This window comes from Ceratotherium simum, chromosome 19, assembly GCF_057802395.1.
Source record: "Ceratotherium simum simum isolate JZ-2026a chromosome 19, ASM5780239v1, whole genome shotgun sequence".
NCBI classification, from domain to species: Eukaryota; Metazoa; Chordata; class Mammalia; order Perissodactyla; family Rhinocerotidae; genus Ceratotherium; species Ceratotherium simum.
In genome coordinates this window covers 42,003,694-42,024,181 of record NC_141918.1, presented here as the reverse complement: position 1 = coordinate 42,024,181, position 20,488 = coordinate 42,003,694, and the positions used below count along the sequence as shown (strand labels likewise).

General features: G+C 36.8%; 1 protein-coding gene across 2 annotated transcripts in view; it reads left to right on the top strand.

Annotated features, from left to right (window-relative positions):
- The first annotated feature begins 4,665 nt into the window (after window positions 1-4,665).
- TBC1D32 (TBC1 domain family member 32) overlaps window positions 4,666-20,488 on the top strand; it is a 197,457-nt gene continuing 181,634 nt past the window's right edge. For both annotated transcript variants that reach the window (XM_087444041.1, XM_014781194.2), the window contains exons 1-3: window positions 4,666-4,792; window positions 4,971-5,128; window positions 14,597-14,758. In XM_087444041.1, coding sequence (XP_087300167.1) covers window positions 4,974-5,128; window positions 14,597-14,758 — 317 coding nt within the window. In that variant the 5' untranslated portion in view covers window positions 4,666-4,792; window positions 4,971-4,973. The remainder of the gene's footprint in view (window positions 4,793-4,970; window positions 5,129-14,596; window positions 14,759-20,488) is intronic.

Genomic DNA, 20,488 nt, shown 5'->3' with positions numbered 1-20,488 from the left:
TGGCATCTTGTTAAAAGCAGGATTGATAAGACAGGGATAGGACAATAGCTTAGAGGCCAATTTGAAAAGTTCCTTAGGCCAAGTTAGGTAGAATTAGTAAATGAACTCTGCAGATAAGGAAAGATAGATACCGACACTAATGAAAATTCTTTTTCCAGACATTGGAGCAAACCCTCGATGCCAAGCACTTATATTTTGGGTAAATGGTCAAACTCTATATCAGACTTTTAGAGGTATTTTTCATCAGTAAGTCTTTGGTTTTCAAATCTGATGACACTATCCCTCTGGGAAAAAACAAAGACCATTCTAAAACGGGGGATCTCAAAGATAAAAAAGGCTTTAATTAGGGATGTTGGAGGTTCATACCCTAATTTCACTCTGATTTATAGCTAGGGGGGAAAAAGCCAATTTCAACACTTTGAAAATTTGACATGCCTTTACTATCTTATTGGATCATAAAATTGGACCTGGCCAAGTTCTATGAAAATATTTAATTCACAGTTGCAGAAAGGGGCAACAATGATAATAATATTCAATAGTGACTGAACACTTTCCCCAAATTCAAGGTCTTTGTTAGTCTTTTACATGTGTTATCTCACTGCAAGTCCACGAGGCTCAAGCGCCTTCTATGCTCAGCCTAGTTTTTGTTTTTAATTAAAGCAAACACATAAAAACCATGTTTAAGGTTATTGCCCCAGCTACTGTGGCCATATCTGTTTGGAACAAAAATCAGTGCCTTGGCAAAAGTCTAACATGTACAGAACAGATGTAAGAAAGATCAGCAGTTTATGCCATCATGGGAAACTCATTCTATTAGGAACACCATGTATTGGATAATGGGATAACATTTAATCAACCCAGTCAGATTCTGCAGCAAATAGCATTCCCTTGGCAACAGACTCTGAGAATGTAAGATTTGTATGCAGTAGATTTATTGGTGTGTGCTCTTGGGAATAACATCTAGTAGAAGGGTGGGAAGCACAATTAGGAATAAGGATAGAGTTGTTCCAGTTGAGGCAAGAAGGATGGCCTGTTAGATACCACATTGGCCAGTCATCAGTCATGGGCCTCCCTCAGGGAGGGAGCATAACTTTGTGCACGGCTGCTTCCTTCTTCCAGGGCAATGCCTGAAGAGGGACTCAGCTGTGAAATGTCAGCAGCCAACACTCCAGGAGCTGGGGGCATGAGTCCTGAGTCCTGAGTCCTGAGTTCCCTTGGTCCTGAAGGGAAATCTGGCCTGTGTACCACGGCATCCTCTACAGAGTCTTAGGGAGTTTTGAATGCAGGAGGCACTGACGGAAAAGATGATCAGTAGAAGCAGAGATAATGAAGAGACAAACTGGGTCATGAAAATGGTAGGGCTATTACAGTATTAACAACAAGGTAATTGGATGCCACAAGTTTTTGGATATCGAGAGGCTTTTGTATCTTCAACAATGATAAATAATATTTCAAGTCTTCATAAATGCTAACTGCGTAATCGCTGAGGCAACTGTATTTTTGCTACTTGTTTCTTGCAGACTGAAAAAGCAAACCTAAAAAACATAGATCTTAGGGATTCAACTTTGAAGTGCATCTTTTTTTAATAACATTGTTTTATACTTCCTCACTGACATTTATACATTTTATCTATTAACTATTATTATTATTTTTTGCTTGAGGAAATTTGGCCCTGAGCTAACATCTGTGCCAATCTTCCTCTATTTTGTATGTGGGTTGCCACCACAGCATGGCTTGATGACTGGCGTAGGTCCACGCCTGGGATCCAAACCCATGAACCCCAGGCCGCCGAAGCAGAGAGCACCAAACTTAACCACTGTGCCACCAGGCCAGCCCCCTGAAGTGCATCTTATTTAAAGATATTTTATAAGGACATGTGCAGAAACCTTCTTTGGAAAATATTAAAGACTTTTGGAGAGATTAAGAATTTTGCTTACTTAAAGTTCAAAATTATTATATCTTCCTGTTGAATTAAACAATTTTTTAAAATTATGAAGTGACATGCTATATCCCTAACATCCTTTTTCTTAAATTTTATTTTTGCTGACATGAATATAGCTTCAACAGCTTTCTTTTGGATAATATTCACCTGGTTTATCTTTCTCTATCTTTTTAGTTCTAATTTTTCTATGTTTTTAAGGTTTTGATAAATAGCATATGGTTTGCTATTTTAAAATCCAATCCGACAGTTCTTTTAAGTGTAGGGTTGAGTCATTTAAATTTATCAGTGTTTTGGACTTTTTCTATCATTTACCTTTGTACATTTTAATTTTTCCTATTTTTTTATGTTTCTGTTTTCTTTCTTGACCGTTTTTTGAATTTATTGGGGCTTTTTGTTTTTCTATCCTTACATATTTTCCCTCCATTTTTTTTTTCTATTGCGAGGAAGACTAGCCCCAAGCTAACATCTGCTACCAATCTTCCTCTTTTTTGCTGAGGAAGATTGGCCCTGGGCTAACATCCATGCGCATCTTCCTCTACTTTGTATGGAACTCCTGCACAGCATGGCTTGACAAGCAATGCATCAGTCGGCTCCTAGGATCCAAACCTGTGAACTTGGGCCACCAAAGCGGACCACGTGAACTTAACTACTACGCCACCGGGCCGGCCCCATCCAGTTTTTGAATTTAAATTCTCTATTTCCAATCTTCTAGTGATTACATTTGAAATTTTACCACACCTACCTAACCAAGTTTAATATCTTAAACTCCCTGTAGAAAAATACAAGGATCGCAGAATACTTCAACTTATCATTCCACTTCCTACTTATGCATGTTTGTTTACAGTATTTCAGTACAATGCATTTTTACTTTCAAAAATTAGAATATTACAGATCATTATTTTATGCAGACATTATTTATTGAGATTTACTTAAATGCTTTACCCCCTTTTTGGCTGTCTTTCCTTCTTGCATCTCAGTTATGAAGGTTATTTTTCTTCTTCCTAAGGTCTATCGTTTAGAACAGTGGTTCTCCACGTGTGCAGTTCAAATCACCCCCACCCCCTAGAAGGCATTTAGAAACGTGGGAACACTTTGTCATCACAATGATTTGCTGGCATTTGCTGGCATTTGTAGTGTAAGCTAGGAACACCGAACATCTTGAAATACACACAGGACAATTTCCCACATAAAAATAATTGTTCTGGTTCCTTTATGACTTTCAGTGGTCCTGCTGGACATTCATGTAGATGAAAAAGCTCTTGATAAGTATCTTAGTCTAGCAACTAATTCCATTTATATAAAAATAATATTTGGCAGAGTTTTAATACACTGAATTTTCCAGGAATACAAAAGCCATGTAAATCAAGAAAAGCATATTTTATTTTGTTCTGAATTTTACCAATAAGAGTTTACCATTTCAGAAAATCACATCACTAATGGCTGTATTAATCCTGGTGTTTGAGTTGGCAATACAACTCACCTGTGTTAGTCTGAAAATGCAGCTGTCACATTGTTGGTGATTCTGTGCACGTGCACAAGCACGCACACACACATACACGCACATATACATATTGGATTTTATAGCTTTGCCCACAAATAAAGCTACAAGTATGCCTACTCTGTTAGTATGTTTTTTCCTTAATGTAGTAGTGAGAAAATCACAACTAAGCATACATTTTACCAAAAAACATGCTGCTGGAGCTAGAAAAGATATATCATACTTTTACTCCTGAAAGTAACAGCATAGAGATTAAAGGAGTCATTGATCCTGGCCAACAGGTGAAGCGTACCAGATCTTGTTGGACCAGGGGAGTAAAATATAAGGCTGGTTAAGCGAGAATTTATTGACATTGAACCACTCATCAGTGGCTTGGGTTCGACTATTCTGTAGACACCAGGATCTGATCCTCATACTCTTCTGGGTTGGCTCCCTGCAGCTTGGACATGACCATGGTCTGGGGAATTATTAGACTGGAAACCAGATGAGGGACAATGATTTTCCATTGCAGCTTCCTGTACAGTGATCTTTATATACTATATCTCATGGTGTCCCTCTGGAATCCAGTTGTATCCTACTACTAGCAGGATAAATGTCTAACCCCTTAAACGTGCCAAATATGACTCTTTCAGATGTGTCCCATTTACTTCTCTAGCGTCCTCACCTCCTCCTTCTACCTCTACCAACTCAAGCACCGGAAAATGCTACACTCTCTCAGGTCCCTATCCTTTGAGTGTCCAATTTGTTGTCTTTGCTTCTTTCCTTGAATCTTCTTTCGGGTTAAAAGGTGATTCTGGGTTTCCACAGCACCCACCTGGTGCATTTCTCTAGCATAAAACTTAAATGCACTGCGTTGCAATCGCTGATTTCTTTTTGTTTCTGTTAGATTAAGAGGATGTCCTCTTCATAGTTCCTAGCAAGGTGCTTGGTAAAGGGTAGGAGTCAACAGATGTTAGCTGATAGAGGAAAACAGCACTGCAACATTTTAATACTATTCACTCAATGAAAACTTTTCAGGCTAATTTCAGTTTCACTTCTTTCTTTTCTTGACCCCCTTCTCTCCGTACTTTTTTCCCTCCCACCTACAACCCCGAGGCTGTGGGGAGCTGGCGCACCTGTACCTTCCTCTAGGAGCCTGGGCCGGTCGCCAAGCGGCAATCCCTCCCGCCCAGGACGACACGTCAACGTGCTGGCGTCACGCGTAGCGCTGACGCCCGCCGTCGGGCCCACCCGTCAGAGCCTCCCAGGATCTCTTTTTTGCTGTTAGTCGAGGGACATTGAGCTCTGTTGGTACCGACGGCAGGCAACGACGAGTACCAAAGGCCGGACCTCGCGGACCCTGCTTTGTCAAAGTAAGGTGACTTATTGTCCTGAAAGACGTGTGGGTAGCCGCGGGTCCGCCCCCAGCGCTGGCCGCGGTCTCCCGGGGAACGGCGCTGTGCGCGGGCCGGGTGGGGGGGGGGGCGCGTGCGCAGTGCGCCGCGTTTGCTCGGACCCGTAGTAATGGGCTTGGGAATTTGATTCTGACAGAGGATGGCCCGTTTCTCCGGCGGCGATGAGGCGACGCTGCAGGAGATGCTGAGGCAGCTGTTCCAGAGCGTGAAGGAGAAAATCAGGGGTGCTCCCTCCCTGGAGTGCGCGGAGGAGATCCTCTTACATCTGGAGGAAACTGATGAAAATTTTCACAAGTAAAATTGCTTTTCATGTGTTAAGCAGACAAACCAGCTGATCCAGAAAAGGTCAAAGGGCAGTTAGATAAAGAAAGTTCATTTGTTTGTTGTTAAAATAGCGCCCAAGTTGGAGATTCATTTTTTCGTTTATTTACCCTAACGCTGAATTGATTTTTATTCTTTACTTACTTTACAAAGCTTCTGCCTTCCCTGTGTTTTTACTGACACAACCAACACAATCCTAATTCTTTATTTTTTCTTCTGGGCAACATAATAACATTAATTGCAAATTATTGTTATTCATTTAAGATTAGTTGTATTATTTCAAAGGATTCCTGTCACTATACCTAAAAGCATTGAGTTCCCGAGATCCCTGTTCCTTTGCTGATGTAATATTTCAGTGGCTGCAACAGTTATCCATTCTGAGCACTGCAGGAATAGTGAAGTGAGATTATTAACTTCCAGTGGAATAGCCTAAATTCCTATAAAGGGATAAGGCACATATTCAAATGTCTGTGACACCTATCAGGAATGTAAGTGCTGTAGAAGAGGTACAGAGTGCTCTTGGTTTGGGAGTAGTAGAGATAGGAAGTTTAATGAGAGAGGTACCATTTGAGGTAAATCTTCAAGGATGTGTTTCCTTAGAGACCTGTATTTTTCTTTGGATTTGATTCATATAATTTAAATTAAGCCTTTCCATTGAAAGTTTACCTCCGAGTGCCTCAGTTTATTATTAGTAGTAGTGGTATTTTTAATTCCGTGGTTGCTTTTATTTTGATCTTACGTAGAGGACATTTAAGTTTTTTCTTGTTACCTTACCTTGACTGACTCTTGGATGCCATGAAGTTCTATTTGTCTAGAACGCCTATCCATTTCATACATGGGCGTCAGAGAGTCCTGAGCCCTTTAATATTCTATGAAAAAGTTTGAGTTCACTTGCAGTTTTATGGGGAGAGCGTTTACAGGTTTCACCAGATTCTCAAGGGAGTTTTAAAACGTGGAAGGAATTCAATAATATAGAGTTTCTAATTTAATTATTATTTCTGGTTATACATATGATTTGTTTTGTATTTCCATAATCTTCTTGTTTATTTCTTCATTGAATCCACTACTAATAGCTGATATTGGATGATAATACTCTTTATTTTGGAGATACCAGAGACTAGCTTTTATTGGTTAGTTGTTGATTTATTACTTAAACAGTGACATATAGAAAAACTATAGCTTTCTCAGATTCATTCATTTGGTCATTAATGTTTTGTATACTCACATAATACTGATTGACCTCACACACATCTACATCAAGCATTAAATATGGGGTTTCATTTCTGGTTTTTATTTCACATGCAAACAGTTGTTTAAAATATTTGTAAATTACTGAGTTTTTGCTAGGATCATATTCTGAGAATTTGTCCATTTCAGCTAGATTTTCAAATAATTTGTGTTAAGTTTTTCATTAATATCCTATTACCTTTTTAATATTTCCAGTATCTGTAGTTATGTCCCCCTTTTTATTCTTGATTTTTATTTGTGTTGTCCCTCTTTTGTTCTTTATCTGTTTTGCTAGAGGTTTATTAATTTTATTAGTCTTTTCAAGAAACCAGCTATTAGCTTTGTTTTTCCTTTCTATTATTTGTTTTATTTTATGGTTCTTTAATTTCTGCTATTTGCTTTTTTTTCTTCCTGGGAAACCTTTAAAACTTTTGTGATGAGTGCTTAGCTCATTAATTTGCAGCTTTTCTTCTTTTTTTAAATGTAAACGTTTAAGGCTACACATTTGCCTATAAGGATTGCTTTACCTGTGTCAATTTTTAAACGCTTTTCAAGTTAAAGTTGGATCATTGTGGTTCCTTTCAGCAGTCTAATAACTGTTTTAATAATGTAATTTACTCTTTTTCAACAGTTCATTAGTTAGATTAAATGCCTGCTGATTAACTTGCATAGTTAATATTTACTATTTATTAAAGAGATTTACTTGTGGCCTACCTAAAAAAACCCAGGCACAATCAAATTATAACTAGTTTGTAATGTTAAAAGTAAGATTTATAATCCTAAAAGTAATTTGTAGTCTTAAAAGTATAGATAGTAAAATTCATGTATTAGCTTCACTAGCCTGAGGTCTGTGTCTTAGGAGAAAGTACTCCTTATGTAGGAGAGGAAAAGAGGAAGAGATGCTTGTCTTTGGTATTTTTATAGAATCTTACAATCTCTGAGTTGAATGAGATCTTAAAGGTCATTTAATCCAGGTACTCATATTTTCACGTCTTTTTTTCACTGACCTAACTCTCCTTGAACACTAAATGTTCTTAAGTCACTTAGGTATATATTGCCTCCCAAAGTGTTTCATACTTCAGAATTATCTCTCATTCCATCTTCACTATCAGAATATTGGTTCCTTAAATCCACATGATGTTGTCCTGGTATTAGCAAGAAAAATAATCTTACTAAACAGACTTATAGGGGAAACTGGTGTCTCTAGGCTATTGGCATTTTTGTAAGAAGATGGTTTTTAAAATGATTGAGTCCATAAATGATGGAATTGCAAGTGGTATAATACATTCACATGGGGGGAAATGCAGTCATTTAGGGAGGAACCATAGTGGAGGCAGTACAGCCCTATCTGGGGATTTGCCCCACAGGGCGGCTGCCCTAGACTTTCTCTGCTTTCCATAACTTCTTCTGTTTTTCTACCTGAAACTGTACACATTCTCTAAAACATGCAAGCTTTCCCCTTTTTCTCTGAAAAGTGGCGGCAAGGATTTGAGGCCTGAGAGAGACCGGTAGGGAAGAGGACATTGCTTTCATTATGTATGTATGTGTTATGTAAATTTTTACACTTAGACTGGCCCTTTATAAAACCAACAGCCTTAGTGTTCAATCTTGGCTACACTAGAATCAGTTGAGGGCTGTTTAAAAAAATACTGATGATGGGCCTTACCATAAATAAATTAAAATTTCCTAAGGGGCTTGGCAGAGGGGGAGTGATAAAGGTGGGGCCTTGTTGTTTTTGAAAGAGCTCTCTAGGTGATTCTAATATGCAACCAGGGTTGAGAACCAGAGTTAGAGCATACTTAACTTGCATTTCAGTGAGAATTATATTATAGTTTGTTTTTTTTTTAAATACTTAACCAACCCTAATGATTGTAATAGTCTCTAACACAGGGTCTCATGTTTTTAGCCCTCTAATCTGATATATTTTTGGTTTGATACAGAAGTTACACAATAATATTTATTGAATTGGGTTTATTCTTTGTTTTACAGAAGAATCTACCAGTGACTTTTTAAATTAGTGAACTCTAGTGTGTGTAAGTGGTAACTTCAGGGAAACGTCCATTATGTTAAGTGCTATCCCTGTATAGAGAAATTGCTAAGAATGGTATGCGTGTTTCCATAATTAATGAATACATTTCTAGTAACTGTTTATCATGACTCGGAAGTTTATTCTTTGACCTGAAAGGTTGTTGGTGATGTAAAATGCTCATTTTCTTTTATGTAGCCTTTTATATACTAATATGCTATATAAAGTTAAGTTTGTTATATAATAACTCCTATGATTCTGAAATATCTGTTTTAAGAATTCTACATATCAGCGTTATAATTCATAACTTACACTAATAAAATATCTTTAAAACATATCATCACTGATAAATTTTTCTATATATGCTTGAAAAAGTTCTTGCTTGTTTAAATAACTAAGAAACTTGTACTAGAGTTTTTATGTCCTTATGTTGTAATAGTAATCTCTATATCTGTGTATATTTTGATATAAACATTTTAAACATGTCAGAAGTTCATCATGGAAAAAATCATTAAATTTTCGTGCAAAATCTAGGTAATAAAGCTGGAGAAAAAAGAATGGAAAAAAGTGAATGTTCTTTTACTCAACTTCATAAAATTTTCCTATGTGACTGTGAAAAATTTCATATTCATCAGTGGTAGAGCAAAATGATCAGGCAAATTGTTGTGTATTTTAATTGAGCTGCTTCTGAAATGTGGTGAAGTCACATTTTTCTTTCTTTCTAAGAACTGTCCTCTTAGGTTTTAATGTCCCTCTTGGAGGAATATTTGGAAGAAGGTGTTTTGCATTCATTTGGTAATAGTGTCATTGAAACCAAATTTTTTTCTCACTAAATTACTTTTAAGGTAACAGATAAGGTTAGTCATATATATGTATAGTATATTTGGTGATAAAAGTGTCAAGGTATAAAAAATAGTATATATAATAAACAATAGTTTTCATATTAGGATTATCATCTCCACTAAGTAGTAGGAAACTGAAATTTAGCAAGGTCAGATGTTTTGTCTAAGGTTGCAAGATTGATCAATGTAAGATTTAGAACTTAAACCTGAAGTAAACTGATTCATAGATTTCTAAAAGTATAAAAATTTTAAATCTGTTTATTCATTGTATATATCATATCCTTTAAAAAACTATGACAAACTCTGTTATTAGAAAATTTAAAAAAGAACAATGAATATTAATAAATTTCAGTTAAAATATAAATAAATAGAAGTCATATTTATTGTAGTCCATGACAGTCAAAGATGTATTATTCCTGTAATATTATATTCTTAGTCTTTCCAGCACAGGTAGATATGTTAATTCTGAAAATGTTAACACAGAAATAAGGTAGTTGTGGAGAACACACATCTTTTTTGGCTCTTCAGATCTCATTATGCACATCTGCCAACTATATCTCAGAGCCAGCTGTGTGTGTGGAGGCAGTATAGGGACTGTCAAATGTTAAAAAATGAAGAATATCTTTGAAGGATTCTCTTGAAACCTTAATCTTTGAGTTCTTCTTTTTGCCTGTGTAAGTTTTCACTATTTTGTATAGAATATGCAAAGATTTGGTTTATAATTAGAAATATACAAACTAGAAAAAAAGATTTAAAAGGGATGAGAAGTTTGCTTGTATAAGGGAAGATCTTTAAGTAATATAAGGCAATGATGAATTACCAGAAGAAGCAAAAACTGCTTAGATGATGATTAGGGGCTGTTTTCTATACATATGATTCAGTAAGTTTGGGTTTTGTTTGGAGTATTTCTAAAAATTAGTGTTTGTTATTTTGATCAAATATTGCAAGACATTAAGTTTACAAAATAACTTTGTCTTCCTTTTCTGCTGTTCTTAATAGATACCTACTAAAGCTTAGAAGTTGCTAGCTAAACATCGAGTATAAATATTAAACATTTAAAAGTAAATTCAATGAATAACTTAAAATAAATTTTTAAGTAAATTATACTTTTAAATTTAATATGCTAATTATAATTTTGAGAAAATACAATTTAATAGATTTACCTACCTAAATGAAAGAAATTTAAATAGTATACAAATTGGTAAAAATATGAGTATTATATGTATTTATTTCCCTTCCCAATCTCAATTTACCACTAATACAGAACATCTCTTTTATTACTTGAACATTTTTGGAATTTTTACATCTCTGGGGGAGCGTGGGGTTGTGGGAATGACATGGATTTTGGAGTAAGGTGGACCTGAATTAGTAGCTTGTGAATTGGACAAGGCTCTTTAACTTTTCCATCTATGTCCTCATCTATTTTATCTGTCTCATATTGTAAATAAAACAATAAAATGCTTAGCACAGAGTCTAGCACACGGTAGTCATTTGAAAGTCCATCCTTGGTTATATAGGAATAAGCATGGTTGGTGGTTTGTTTGTCCAGAATATTGAGTGTGACCTCATTTAAATGGAGATGCCCTGATAAAGGGCCTTGATTGATTAGGTATTTAAATTCCAGGCCAAGGAAGTTGTATTTTAAAGATAATAGGCAGCCAGTAATTAGTTTTAAATACAACAAATATTTATTGAGACGCGTACGTGATGTGCTGTGAGGTATTGGTATGAGTAAAATGTCTCTAACGCGGAAGTAAATCAGTGATTTTTGAGGACCAATATGACTGCAGCGTTCAGGGTAAACACGAGAGGAAAGAGAGTGAAGGTAGGAAGACAAGAAGCTGCTGCAGTAGTCTCTGCCTGAGGTGATGTGGTTTTGCACTGATTGACGGAAATGAAGAAAAGGAAGTGATGAAGCCAAGGGATGTGTAGGAGATGTTAACAAGTGTTGGTGACTGGACGGAGATGATAGAGTGGGTGGGCGTGGGGTGCTGAAGATGGAGAAGGTAAAGAGTATTCTGTGGTCTCAGTCTGGGAGTCCTGAAAAATAATGTTAGTGCCAGAAATGTGGTGGGTAGTGGGGAAGAGGGGAGTTCTTTTTGCTCTGCCCTTTCTTTCCTTTTATCCCTTCTTTTTTCTTTACAGAGGGGAATGTAGGGAGAATGAGAGACCATGTATGGGAGGTTAGTTATAGCATAATGCTACCTGAAATTATTAATAGGCATTTAATCAACAAGGAGCTAACCGCTAAAACAAATATGTGAAAAGGATAAGCAAGTTCAGACTGACAGCCACTGACATTGTAGGAAAGGAAGAGATAAACCCTTCCCCAGTGCTATATTTCAGTCCAACAAGTATTGTACAGGGTATTGAAGATGATACGCTGATAAGTGCATTTGTCCTGTTCTCAAGGATATAAAGAATATAAAAATCTGGGTTTAGATGTGATCAGGAGCCAAGCAGAAGATAAAGCAGGTCACTTGACTACCCAGAAGACAGAATATTTTAAGTGCTATTAGGGAGGGGCAAAGTGCTATTGGGGCTTGGGAGAGAAAGAATGTCAAGTTTTGGGGAACCAGGAAAGGCTATATCATGAGGTAGCATTTTAGGTTGTAAAAGATGATCCTACTTAAGGAGAGGTGGTGGTAAAGCACTAAATAGGTGAAATAATATCATCAAAGGTGTTGGGAAAAGAAACCATGGAGAGTGCTGGGCGTGTGTAAAGCGTAGTAATGAGACGTAAATCTGGTAGGATAAATTGGGATCTCAGAGAGTTTTAAATGTCAATGGCAAAGTGTCTCTTAAATTTAATAATAATGATAGTAATAATAGCTGCCACTTAGTGATTGTTAAATTTATGCCAGGCTCTGTGTTAGGTGCAGGGCATATGTTATCTAGACTATTTATAATGATTTCCAAGAGAAATGCTGTCCGCATTTTATAGGTGGAAAAAACTGAAGCCTAGAGAGGATATGTAATTTGGGCGTTACACAGCTAATCAGTGGGGGAGCCAAAATTAAAAACTAATTCTATGTGATTCCTAAAACTAAGGCAGGACCTGCTTATTCTGTTATTGCGTTGATGCTTGGTCTTTTAATCAAAAAAGTCAGTTAATACAGAGGATCATAAAGTGATTCCTACATATTTTAAATATTTGTATACAAAGCAACTAAATGTACGTTTATTCATTAATATTTTGAGTTAATACTGCTTGTTTGAGTAGGAATCTGCTGATCGGATTCTAAGAACCTTAGGCTAGTTTAAAAGCTGTCTGAATACAGAATCTGTCTAGATCAGTGGTTCTCAAATTACGGTCCTGGGACCGGCAGCCTTGGCATTGGCATTGGCATCAGCATCAGCCTCACCTGGGAACTTGTTAGAAATGCAGATTCTTGGCCCCACTGTATGCCTACTGAATCAAAGCTCTGAGAGTGGGGTCCAGCAATCTGTGTTTTAACAAGCCCTTCAGGTGATTCTGATCCATATTATAGTTTGAGAACCGCTGATTTATAGGATGACCTAAGATGGCTCTTGCAATTGTTTAGCTAAAGGTTACAAAGATGTGAACATTAATCTGGTGGCAGTGGGAAGGGAAAGAGAAGTTGTGGAGGAAGAATTTATAGAATTATAGAATTTGTTACTTAATTAGATAAGAGCTATAATGGAGAAGATTGTAGTTAAAGCCGAGGCTATACACAGGTATCTGGTTGAAGGATGGTACCATTAACAAAGAAATATGTTAGGAGAGAAAGTGGTTTGTAATGGGTGGGTAGCATGATAGATTTGGTTTTGGTTATGCTGACTGATATGGTGAAAGGACATAAAGTAGCCTTGTCCATCAGGCAGTTACATACAGGTCTGGCATTCTGGAGAGATGTTTTGACAAAAGAAAGAGCTAAAGAAATCACCTGTTTGTATTGAATTTGAAGTTGAAGCTATGGGAGTGGAGAATACATTTGCTGCACTCTTTCTTTTTAATCTTACAGTTTACAATTATAAAGTTTAAGTTTCTTGTCTATTGCCTACTTAATTTAAAGTAGTGGGATGAAGTATACATGATCATTGCCAAGTTACGGATGAGAAACCTGAGACTTGCCCAGGGTCGCACAACTAGAATAGTAGAGGTCGCACTCAGGTCTTTTTGACTCTTAGCCTCTACTTTTGGTATAATACCACATGGCTTTATGTCACATATCTCTACCTGACTTTTGAGGCCTGCACTGTCTATGGCAGGCCTGCCACTTACACTACTGAAGCAGCCGTGGGGATTCCAGGAAGCAGCGTGTTAGGAGTTACAGAGAAATGGGCAGGGCAGGAAATCCCAATCAAAAGCAGTTAAAATTAAAAATGAAATCCTTTGACTACCTGGGTAAGGTGGCTGTTCTGTAGAGGGTATTCAATCATTTAATAAATATTGGACTGAAGATCATATGCTGGATACCACGATGGACTCATAATTATGGGAAGAAAATTATTTAGGCTTACCTTGATCTTCTGTACTGCATATATGCGAGACTGTTATACAGCGATATATTCAAACTGAAATTCTTGAACATAGTGGCATTTACAAAAATGGCCCATCCTAAATTATCTTTGTAATGTCAGAGACCACAAAAACTTTAACCTTTCCAAATCGTGATATAAATTATAATCATTGCTCTTTATTTTCAGTAAACATGTTTCATAAAATAATTATCCACTTTTGGAACTCTTGCCTTCTCATATTTGCTGTATTGTCTGAATTTGCGAACTAATTTTAATGTTAACATTAACCTAACAGTACGAAGACAAATGTACAATGGATTGACATGTCTGAGATACTTCTCTCTGTAAACATAGTCAGACAAGAGCTGATTAGGTGAAATTTAGGTCAGTTACCACTTTCAAAATGTACACAAAAACTCTTCTGATGATGGAGCTTAACCTTTTCCTATTTATTCTGTCATAATTACTATTATTCTAGTCTGGTTTTCCTCATCAGCTTGAATAATTATGAAAATCTTTAACAACTGCTTTCCCCACCGTTAACCATCACACGTTAAAGATAGAAGCATAAAAAAGAAATATGAAAAGACTCCTAATCCATTAAAGGTTGGGTTGATCCCAAAATTTACTTCTGACTCCCTGTCATCTTTAAATAATGATCTTTGACTAGTATCCCACAAAAAACCCAACAAAATTCTAGATTAGCTTGACGATTTGGGCTGAATAAATAATTTAATTCCAGCTTAAGGTAAGAAGTCTGAATATGTTACATATCTTTCTGTGCTAACATTTTTTAGGGGTATGGTTAATAAGTGAGTTCATGATATTTACTGCATTTATTCTTTTAAATATTTGTTTCAGCTATGAATTTGTGAAATACCTTAGACAGCATATATGCAACACTTTGGGGTCTATGATTGAAGAAGAAATGGAAAAATGGACGTCTGATCAGAATCAGGGTGAGGAATCTGGCTATGACACAGTTGTGCAGCAAGTTACTAAAAGAACTCAGGAATCTAAAGAGTGAGTATGCCCACAGTAATATTTTAAAGTAAATTTTCTCTCAACAGGGTTCCTTGAAAGCACCCCTAACTCATGCTCCCCACTGTCTGTTTCCTTCATAGCAGCCAGAATGATTGTTTAAAACAGTGAGTCAGGTGGTGCCACTCTTCCACTCAACACTCTCTGAAGGCTTCTCATCTCATTCAAAGTAAAATCCAGAGATCCTCCTGTAGCCTAGCAGGCCCACCATGAGCCTTCTCCTCCTCTCCTACCTCATTTCTTATCATATTCCCTCTCACACTGCTCTAGCCACACCAGTCTTGTGCTTTCTCAATCACACCAGGCAAAGCCCTCCCTCAGGGATTTGCACTCATGTTGCTTCTGTTACCTAGAGTGCCTTTTCCCTAAATATTTGCTTGATTTTCTCCTTCACTTTTTTAAATAACTATTTTTAGAGCAATTTAGGTTCACAGCAAAATTGAGCAGAAGATATAGAGATTTCCCATATACCTCTGCTCCTACACGTAGGTGGACTTCCCCATTATCAACATTCTCCACCAGAGTAATATGTTTGTTTCAACTGAGGAACCAACATTGACACATCATTATTACCCAGAGTTCATACTTTATATTAGGGCTTACTCTTGGTGTTGTGCATTCTCTGGGTTTGGACAAATTTACAGTGACATATATCCACCATTATAGTATCATACAGAGTAGTTTCACTGCCCTAAAAATCCTCTGTGCTCTGCTTATTCATCCTTCCCTCTCCCAGCCTCTGGCAACCACTGATCCTTTTACTGTGTCTGTATTTTTGTCTTTTCCAGAATATCATATAGTTGGAATCATACAGTATGTAGCCTTTCAGATTGGCTTCTTTCACTTAATACAATGCATTTAAGTTTCCTCCAAGTCTTTTCATGGCTTGATAGCTCATTTCTTTTCAGCGCTGAGGAATATTCCATTGTTTGGATATACCAAGCATCTCAGTTGCTTCCAAGTTTTGTCACTTATGAATTAAACTGCTATAAACTTCATGTGCAGGTTTTTGTGTGGACTTATGTTTTCAACTCCTTTGGGTAAATACTAAGAAGTATGATTGCTGGATCATATGGTAAGGGTATGTTTAGTTTTGTAAGAAACTGTCAAATTGTCTTCCAAAGTCACTGTACCATTTTGCATTCCCACCAACAATATATGAAAGTTCTTGTGGCTCCACTTGCTTGTCAGCATTTGTTGTTGTCACTGTTCCAGATTTTGGCCATTCTAAGAGATGTGTAGTGATATCTCATTGTTCTTTTAGTTTGCATTTCCCTGATGACATATGATGAGGAGCATCTTTTCATATGCTTATTTGTCATCTGTATATCTTCTTTGGTGAGGTGTCTGTTGAGGTTTTTGGCCCATTTTTTAATCAAGTTGTTTTCTTGTTGTTGAGTTTTAAGAGTTTTTTTGTATATTTTAGATAACAGTCCCTTATCAGATATGTCTTTGCAAATATTTCCTCCCAGTTTGTGTCTTGTCTTTTCATTCTCTTGGCAGTGTCTTTCACAGAGCAGAAATTTTTAATTTTAATGAAGTCCAGCTTATCAATTATTTACTTCATGGATTATACCTTTGGTGTCGTATCTAAAAATTCATCATCAAACCCAAGGTCATCTAGATTTTCTCGCATATTATCTTCTCAGATAATATAGATATTGTGTTTTATATTTAGGTCTCTGACCCATTCTGAGTTAATTTTTGTGAAGGGTATAAGGTGTGTGTCTAGATTCATTTTTTTGCATGTGTATGTCCAGTTGTTCCAGCACCATTTATTGAGAAGACTATCTTTGTTCCATTGTATTGCCTTTGCTCGTTTGTCAAAGATCAGTTAACTATATTTAAGGGTATTTCTGGGTTCTCTATTCTGTTCCATGGATCTATTTGTCTATTCTTTTGCCAATACCGTACTTTCTTGATTAGTGTAGCTTTATAGTAAGTCTTGAAGTCAGGTAGCATCAGTTCTCTAACTTTGTTCTTCTCCTTCAATATTGTGTTGGCTATTCTCATTTTTTGCCTCTTCTTATAAACTTTAGAATCAGTTTGTTGATATCTACAAAATAACTTCCTGGGATTTTGATTGGGTTTGCACTGAACTTATAGATCAAATTGAGAAGAACTGACATCTTGACAATATTAGGTCTTTCTAATCCATGAACATGGAATATCTCTCCATTTATTTAGTTCTTTGATTTCTTTCAACAGAGTTTTATAGTTTTCCTTATATAGATCTTATATATATTTTGTTAGATTTATACCTAAAAATTTCATTGTTTTTGGTACTAATGTAAATGGTATTATGTTTTTAATTCCAAATTATACTTGTTCATTGCTAGTATATAGGAAAGTGATTGACTTAGGTATCAATCAACTTTGTATCCTGCAACCTTGCTATAATCATTTATTAGTTCTAGGAGTTTTTTTGTCAGTTTTTTCAGATTTTCTGTATAGAAGATTATGTCATTTGTGAACAAAGACAGTTTTATTTCTTCTTTCCTCATTTGTTTACCTTGTACTACGTTTTCTTGTCTTATTGCATTAGCTAGGACTTCCAGTAGGATGTTGAAAAGCAGTGGTGAGAGGGGACATCCTTGCCTTGTTCCTGATACTCCTTCACTTCTTTTTAGATCTCAGTTGAATGTCTCCTTATCAGAGAGGCCTTCCCTGACCTCTCTATATAAAACAGTAGCCTTTCCCTGTTACTTTCTCTCCCTTAGCTTGCTTTATTTTTCTTCTTAACTCTTTTTGTCACTGATTAATAAAGGATAATGTATGTGTTTGCTTATTTTTATCATTTTTTTAGTCTATTTCTGTGTCCTTAGTGCCTCAGAAATGCCTGGTACATCTTGGGTACTTGATAGGTATTTGTTAGTTGCATTAATGACTTTGTCTCTTGCCAATATAATCAATTTTATATTATCAATGTTTGATAATTCTGACTTTAGCAATAAATTATTTTCTCTTTTCTTCTCCCTCCTTCTATACTAATGATATATTTAATAAGTAACTACTGTACGTTAAATGTTAGATCTTGGGGCTAAACAGATGAATAGGGTGCCTCCTACCTTCCAATAATCTGTAGTGTTTTTGGGAATTGATCTTACACTGAAAAAGATACTTGAAATAGTTTCAATACAGTATGGTAAGTGCTGTGACATAGGCAAAAGATCACATGGAAATGTAGAGGAAGAGTATATTAGTTAGAATACACATTAAACAGCTATAACAAATAGACACCAAAATATAGAGGCTCAAAGAAGGCAATTTTTTTTCTCTTACATAACAGTTCACAAGTACGTGAGAGCAGGGTGGGTAGGTGGATCTGCCCAATGAGTTCATCCAGGGATCCCAGATTCCTTTTATTTTATTATTCCATCACATCCTAGGGCACGGGCTAGCAAACTTTTTCTGTAAAGGGCTATACAATAAGTATTTTAGGCTTAGCAAACTGTTGTAGTATGAAAATAGCCATAGGCAATATGTAAATGAAAGAGCACGCATATGTTCCAAGAAAACTTTGTTTACAAAAACCGGTGATAGGTTAGTTTAGGTCCAGAGTACACATTTTGCCAAACCCTGTCCTTGGGTATTACCTTCAACTGCATAGTTAGAGCAGCCCCACTAACTCCATAACTGTTTCAACCTGGCCAAGCAAAAGGAGAGTGGAGGGCAAGGTTCTTTATCGACTCACTTTTTATTGGCTAAAACTTGGTCATATGCCCATACTTATCTACAGGGGAGACAATACCTAGCTGATGACCATGGGCCCACAGTGATAACTTTGGGGAGGGGTTTTAACCTAATACTACATGGAAGAGGAGGAGGATGGATACTGGGGATGATAAATAAACTCTCTAAAAAAGGTAAGTTGGTCACTTAGGAGCACAGTTTTTATCAAATTAAACTCCACAGAACTTTAAGATATCGGTGCTGGAAAATACCTTAGAAATCATTTGTTCTAAGCCCCTCATTTTACAGACCCAGAGAAGCAAATTAAGTGACTTGTCCCGAGTGGTACAGTTGTTGGATACTGGAGTCCAGTGTGGAGGCTGTCTGTCTCTTAGTTCCCTTTTGGGGGCACTTTTCGGTGTATATTGCCCTGTAAGAATTCTCATATTGTTCTTTGTACGGTTGCTTGTGTTCTTGACTTCCTACTAATCCACTATAGATTCCTAAGGAGAGGAACTGTGTTGTATATACGTATCTGACCTTCAACCTTTTATAAATGCTCTCCATGTATATTTTTCATTGTTTGCCTACCTTTCTATCCTGACAGAAGATGGGGAACAATATAGATGCCTCAAAAACCTTGTTTTTTGACTAAAGAGGTCATGAGGCTAAAAGTTGGCCAGGTGAAGGGAAACCGAGTGGATGCTATAGATATTAGGGAGCCACTCTGGGTTCTTGAGAGTGGAACAACATGACAAAATGCCTAACTCTCACTCAAAAAACAATTTAATGGGGCTGGCTCAGTGGCGTAGTGGTTAAGTTCGTGGCCCAGGGTTCGCAGGTTCGGATCCCGGGCACAGACCTACGCACTGCTCATCAAGCCATGCTGTGGCGGCATCCCATGTACAAAATACAGGAAGATGGGCACAGATATTAGTTCAGGGCTAATCTTCCTCAGCAAAAATAGGGTTGGCAACAGATGTTAGCTTGGGGCTGATCTTCTTTACCAAAAAAAAAATTTAATATATAGTAGTAACTGAGATGAAAGAAGGTTTGAAGTTTCCTTCTCATATTTAAGCTCAGCTACTTGGAGATTCCTCATTTTAATTATCTTTCAATCCTTGCCATATGATTGATGTTTGAAGGTCTGTTTTTTTTCCCCCAGCATGAAGTGTGACACAGCAGGAGACTTTAGGGCTATAAAGGGTGGGATGGGCAAGTAGAGTAGGTTTCTAGAGTCTCTGTAATTCATGCTTCTTAGTGTAGCTCTAATTTTTGGCTTCTAATTCTTAGGGGAGCTAGCAAATTAGTGTAATCTGATGTTAAAAATTGCTTCCTGGGGGCCAGTCTGGTGGCATAGTGGTTAAGTTCACGTGCTCCACTTCAGTGGCCCAGGGTTTGTGGGTTCGGTTCCCTGGCACAGACCTACATACCGCTCATCAAGCCAGGCTGTGGCGGTATCACACATACAAAATAGAGGAAGATGGGCACCAATGTTAGCTCAGGGCAAATCTTCCTCAAACGAAAAGAGGAAGATTGGCAGCAAATGTTAGCTCAGGGCCAATCTTACTCACCAAAAAAAAAAAAAAAAAAAAAGGAAAAAAATTGCTTTCTGAAGCTAGATGGCAATGATTTTTTTAGGCTTATAAAAATTTTACATAATTTTTATGCACAGTAAAATATTTTTAATTTGGATCCCACAAATTTATTTTTGGTGATGATTTGAACACATGACATTTGCTTTGTTAATTTTAGTCTCTGGACTTGGAAGTATGTGATTCTCTGGGTACCTTTAGCATTTGGGTTCTTTCCATGCTGGGCCATCCTGGTTGCTTCCTACTGCAGTTTGAAGGTGGGCGTTGAAGCTTAGAATATAGCTCATTTTTCCAGTATTAGAAAACTTGGAATATATACCTGAGCTTATAATATTTTAAATATTTCAAATTTTAAAGCATTAAATTTGACTTATTTTTAAATAGTCAAACTTTTCTTTGTGACTTTGGACGGGACTTCTTTCCCTTTGTGACAACTGATTGTACT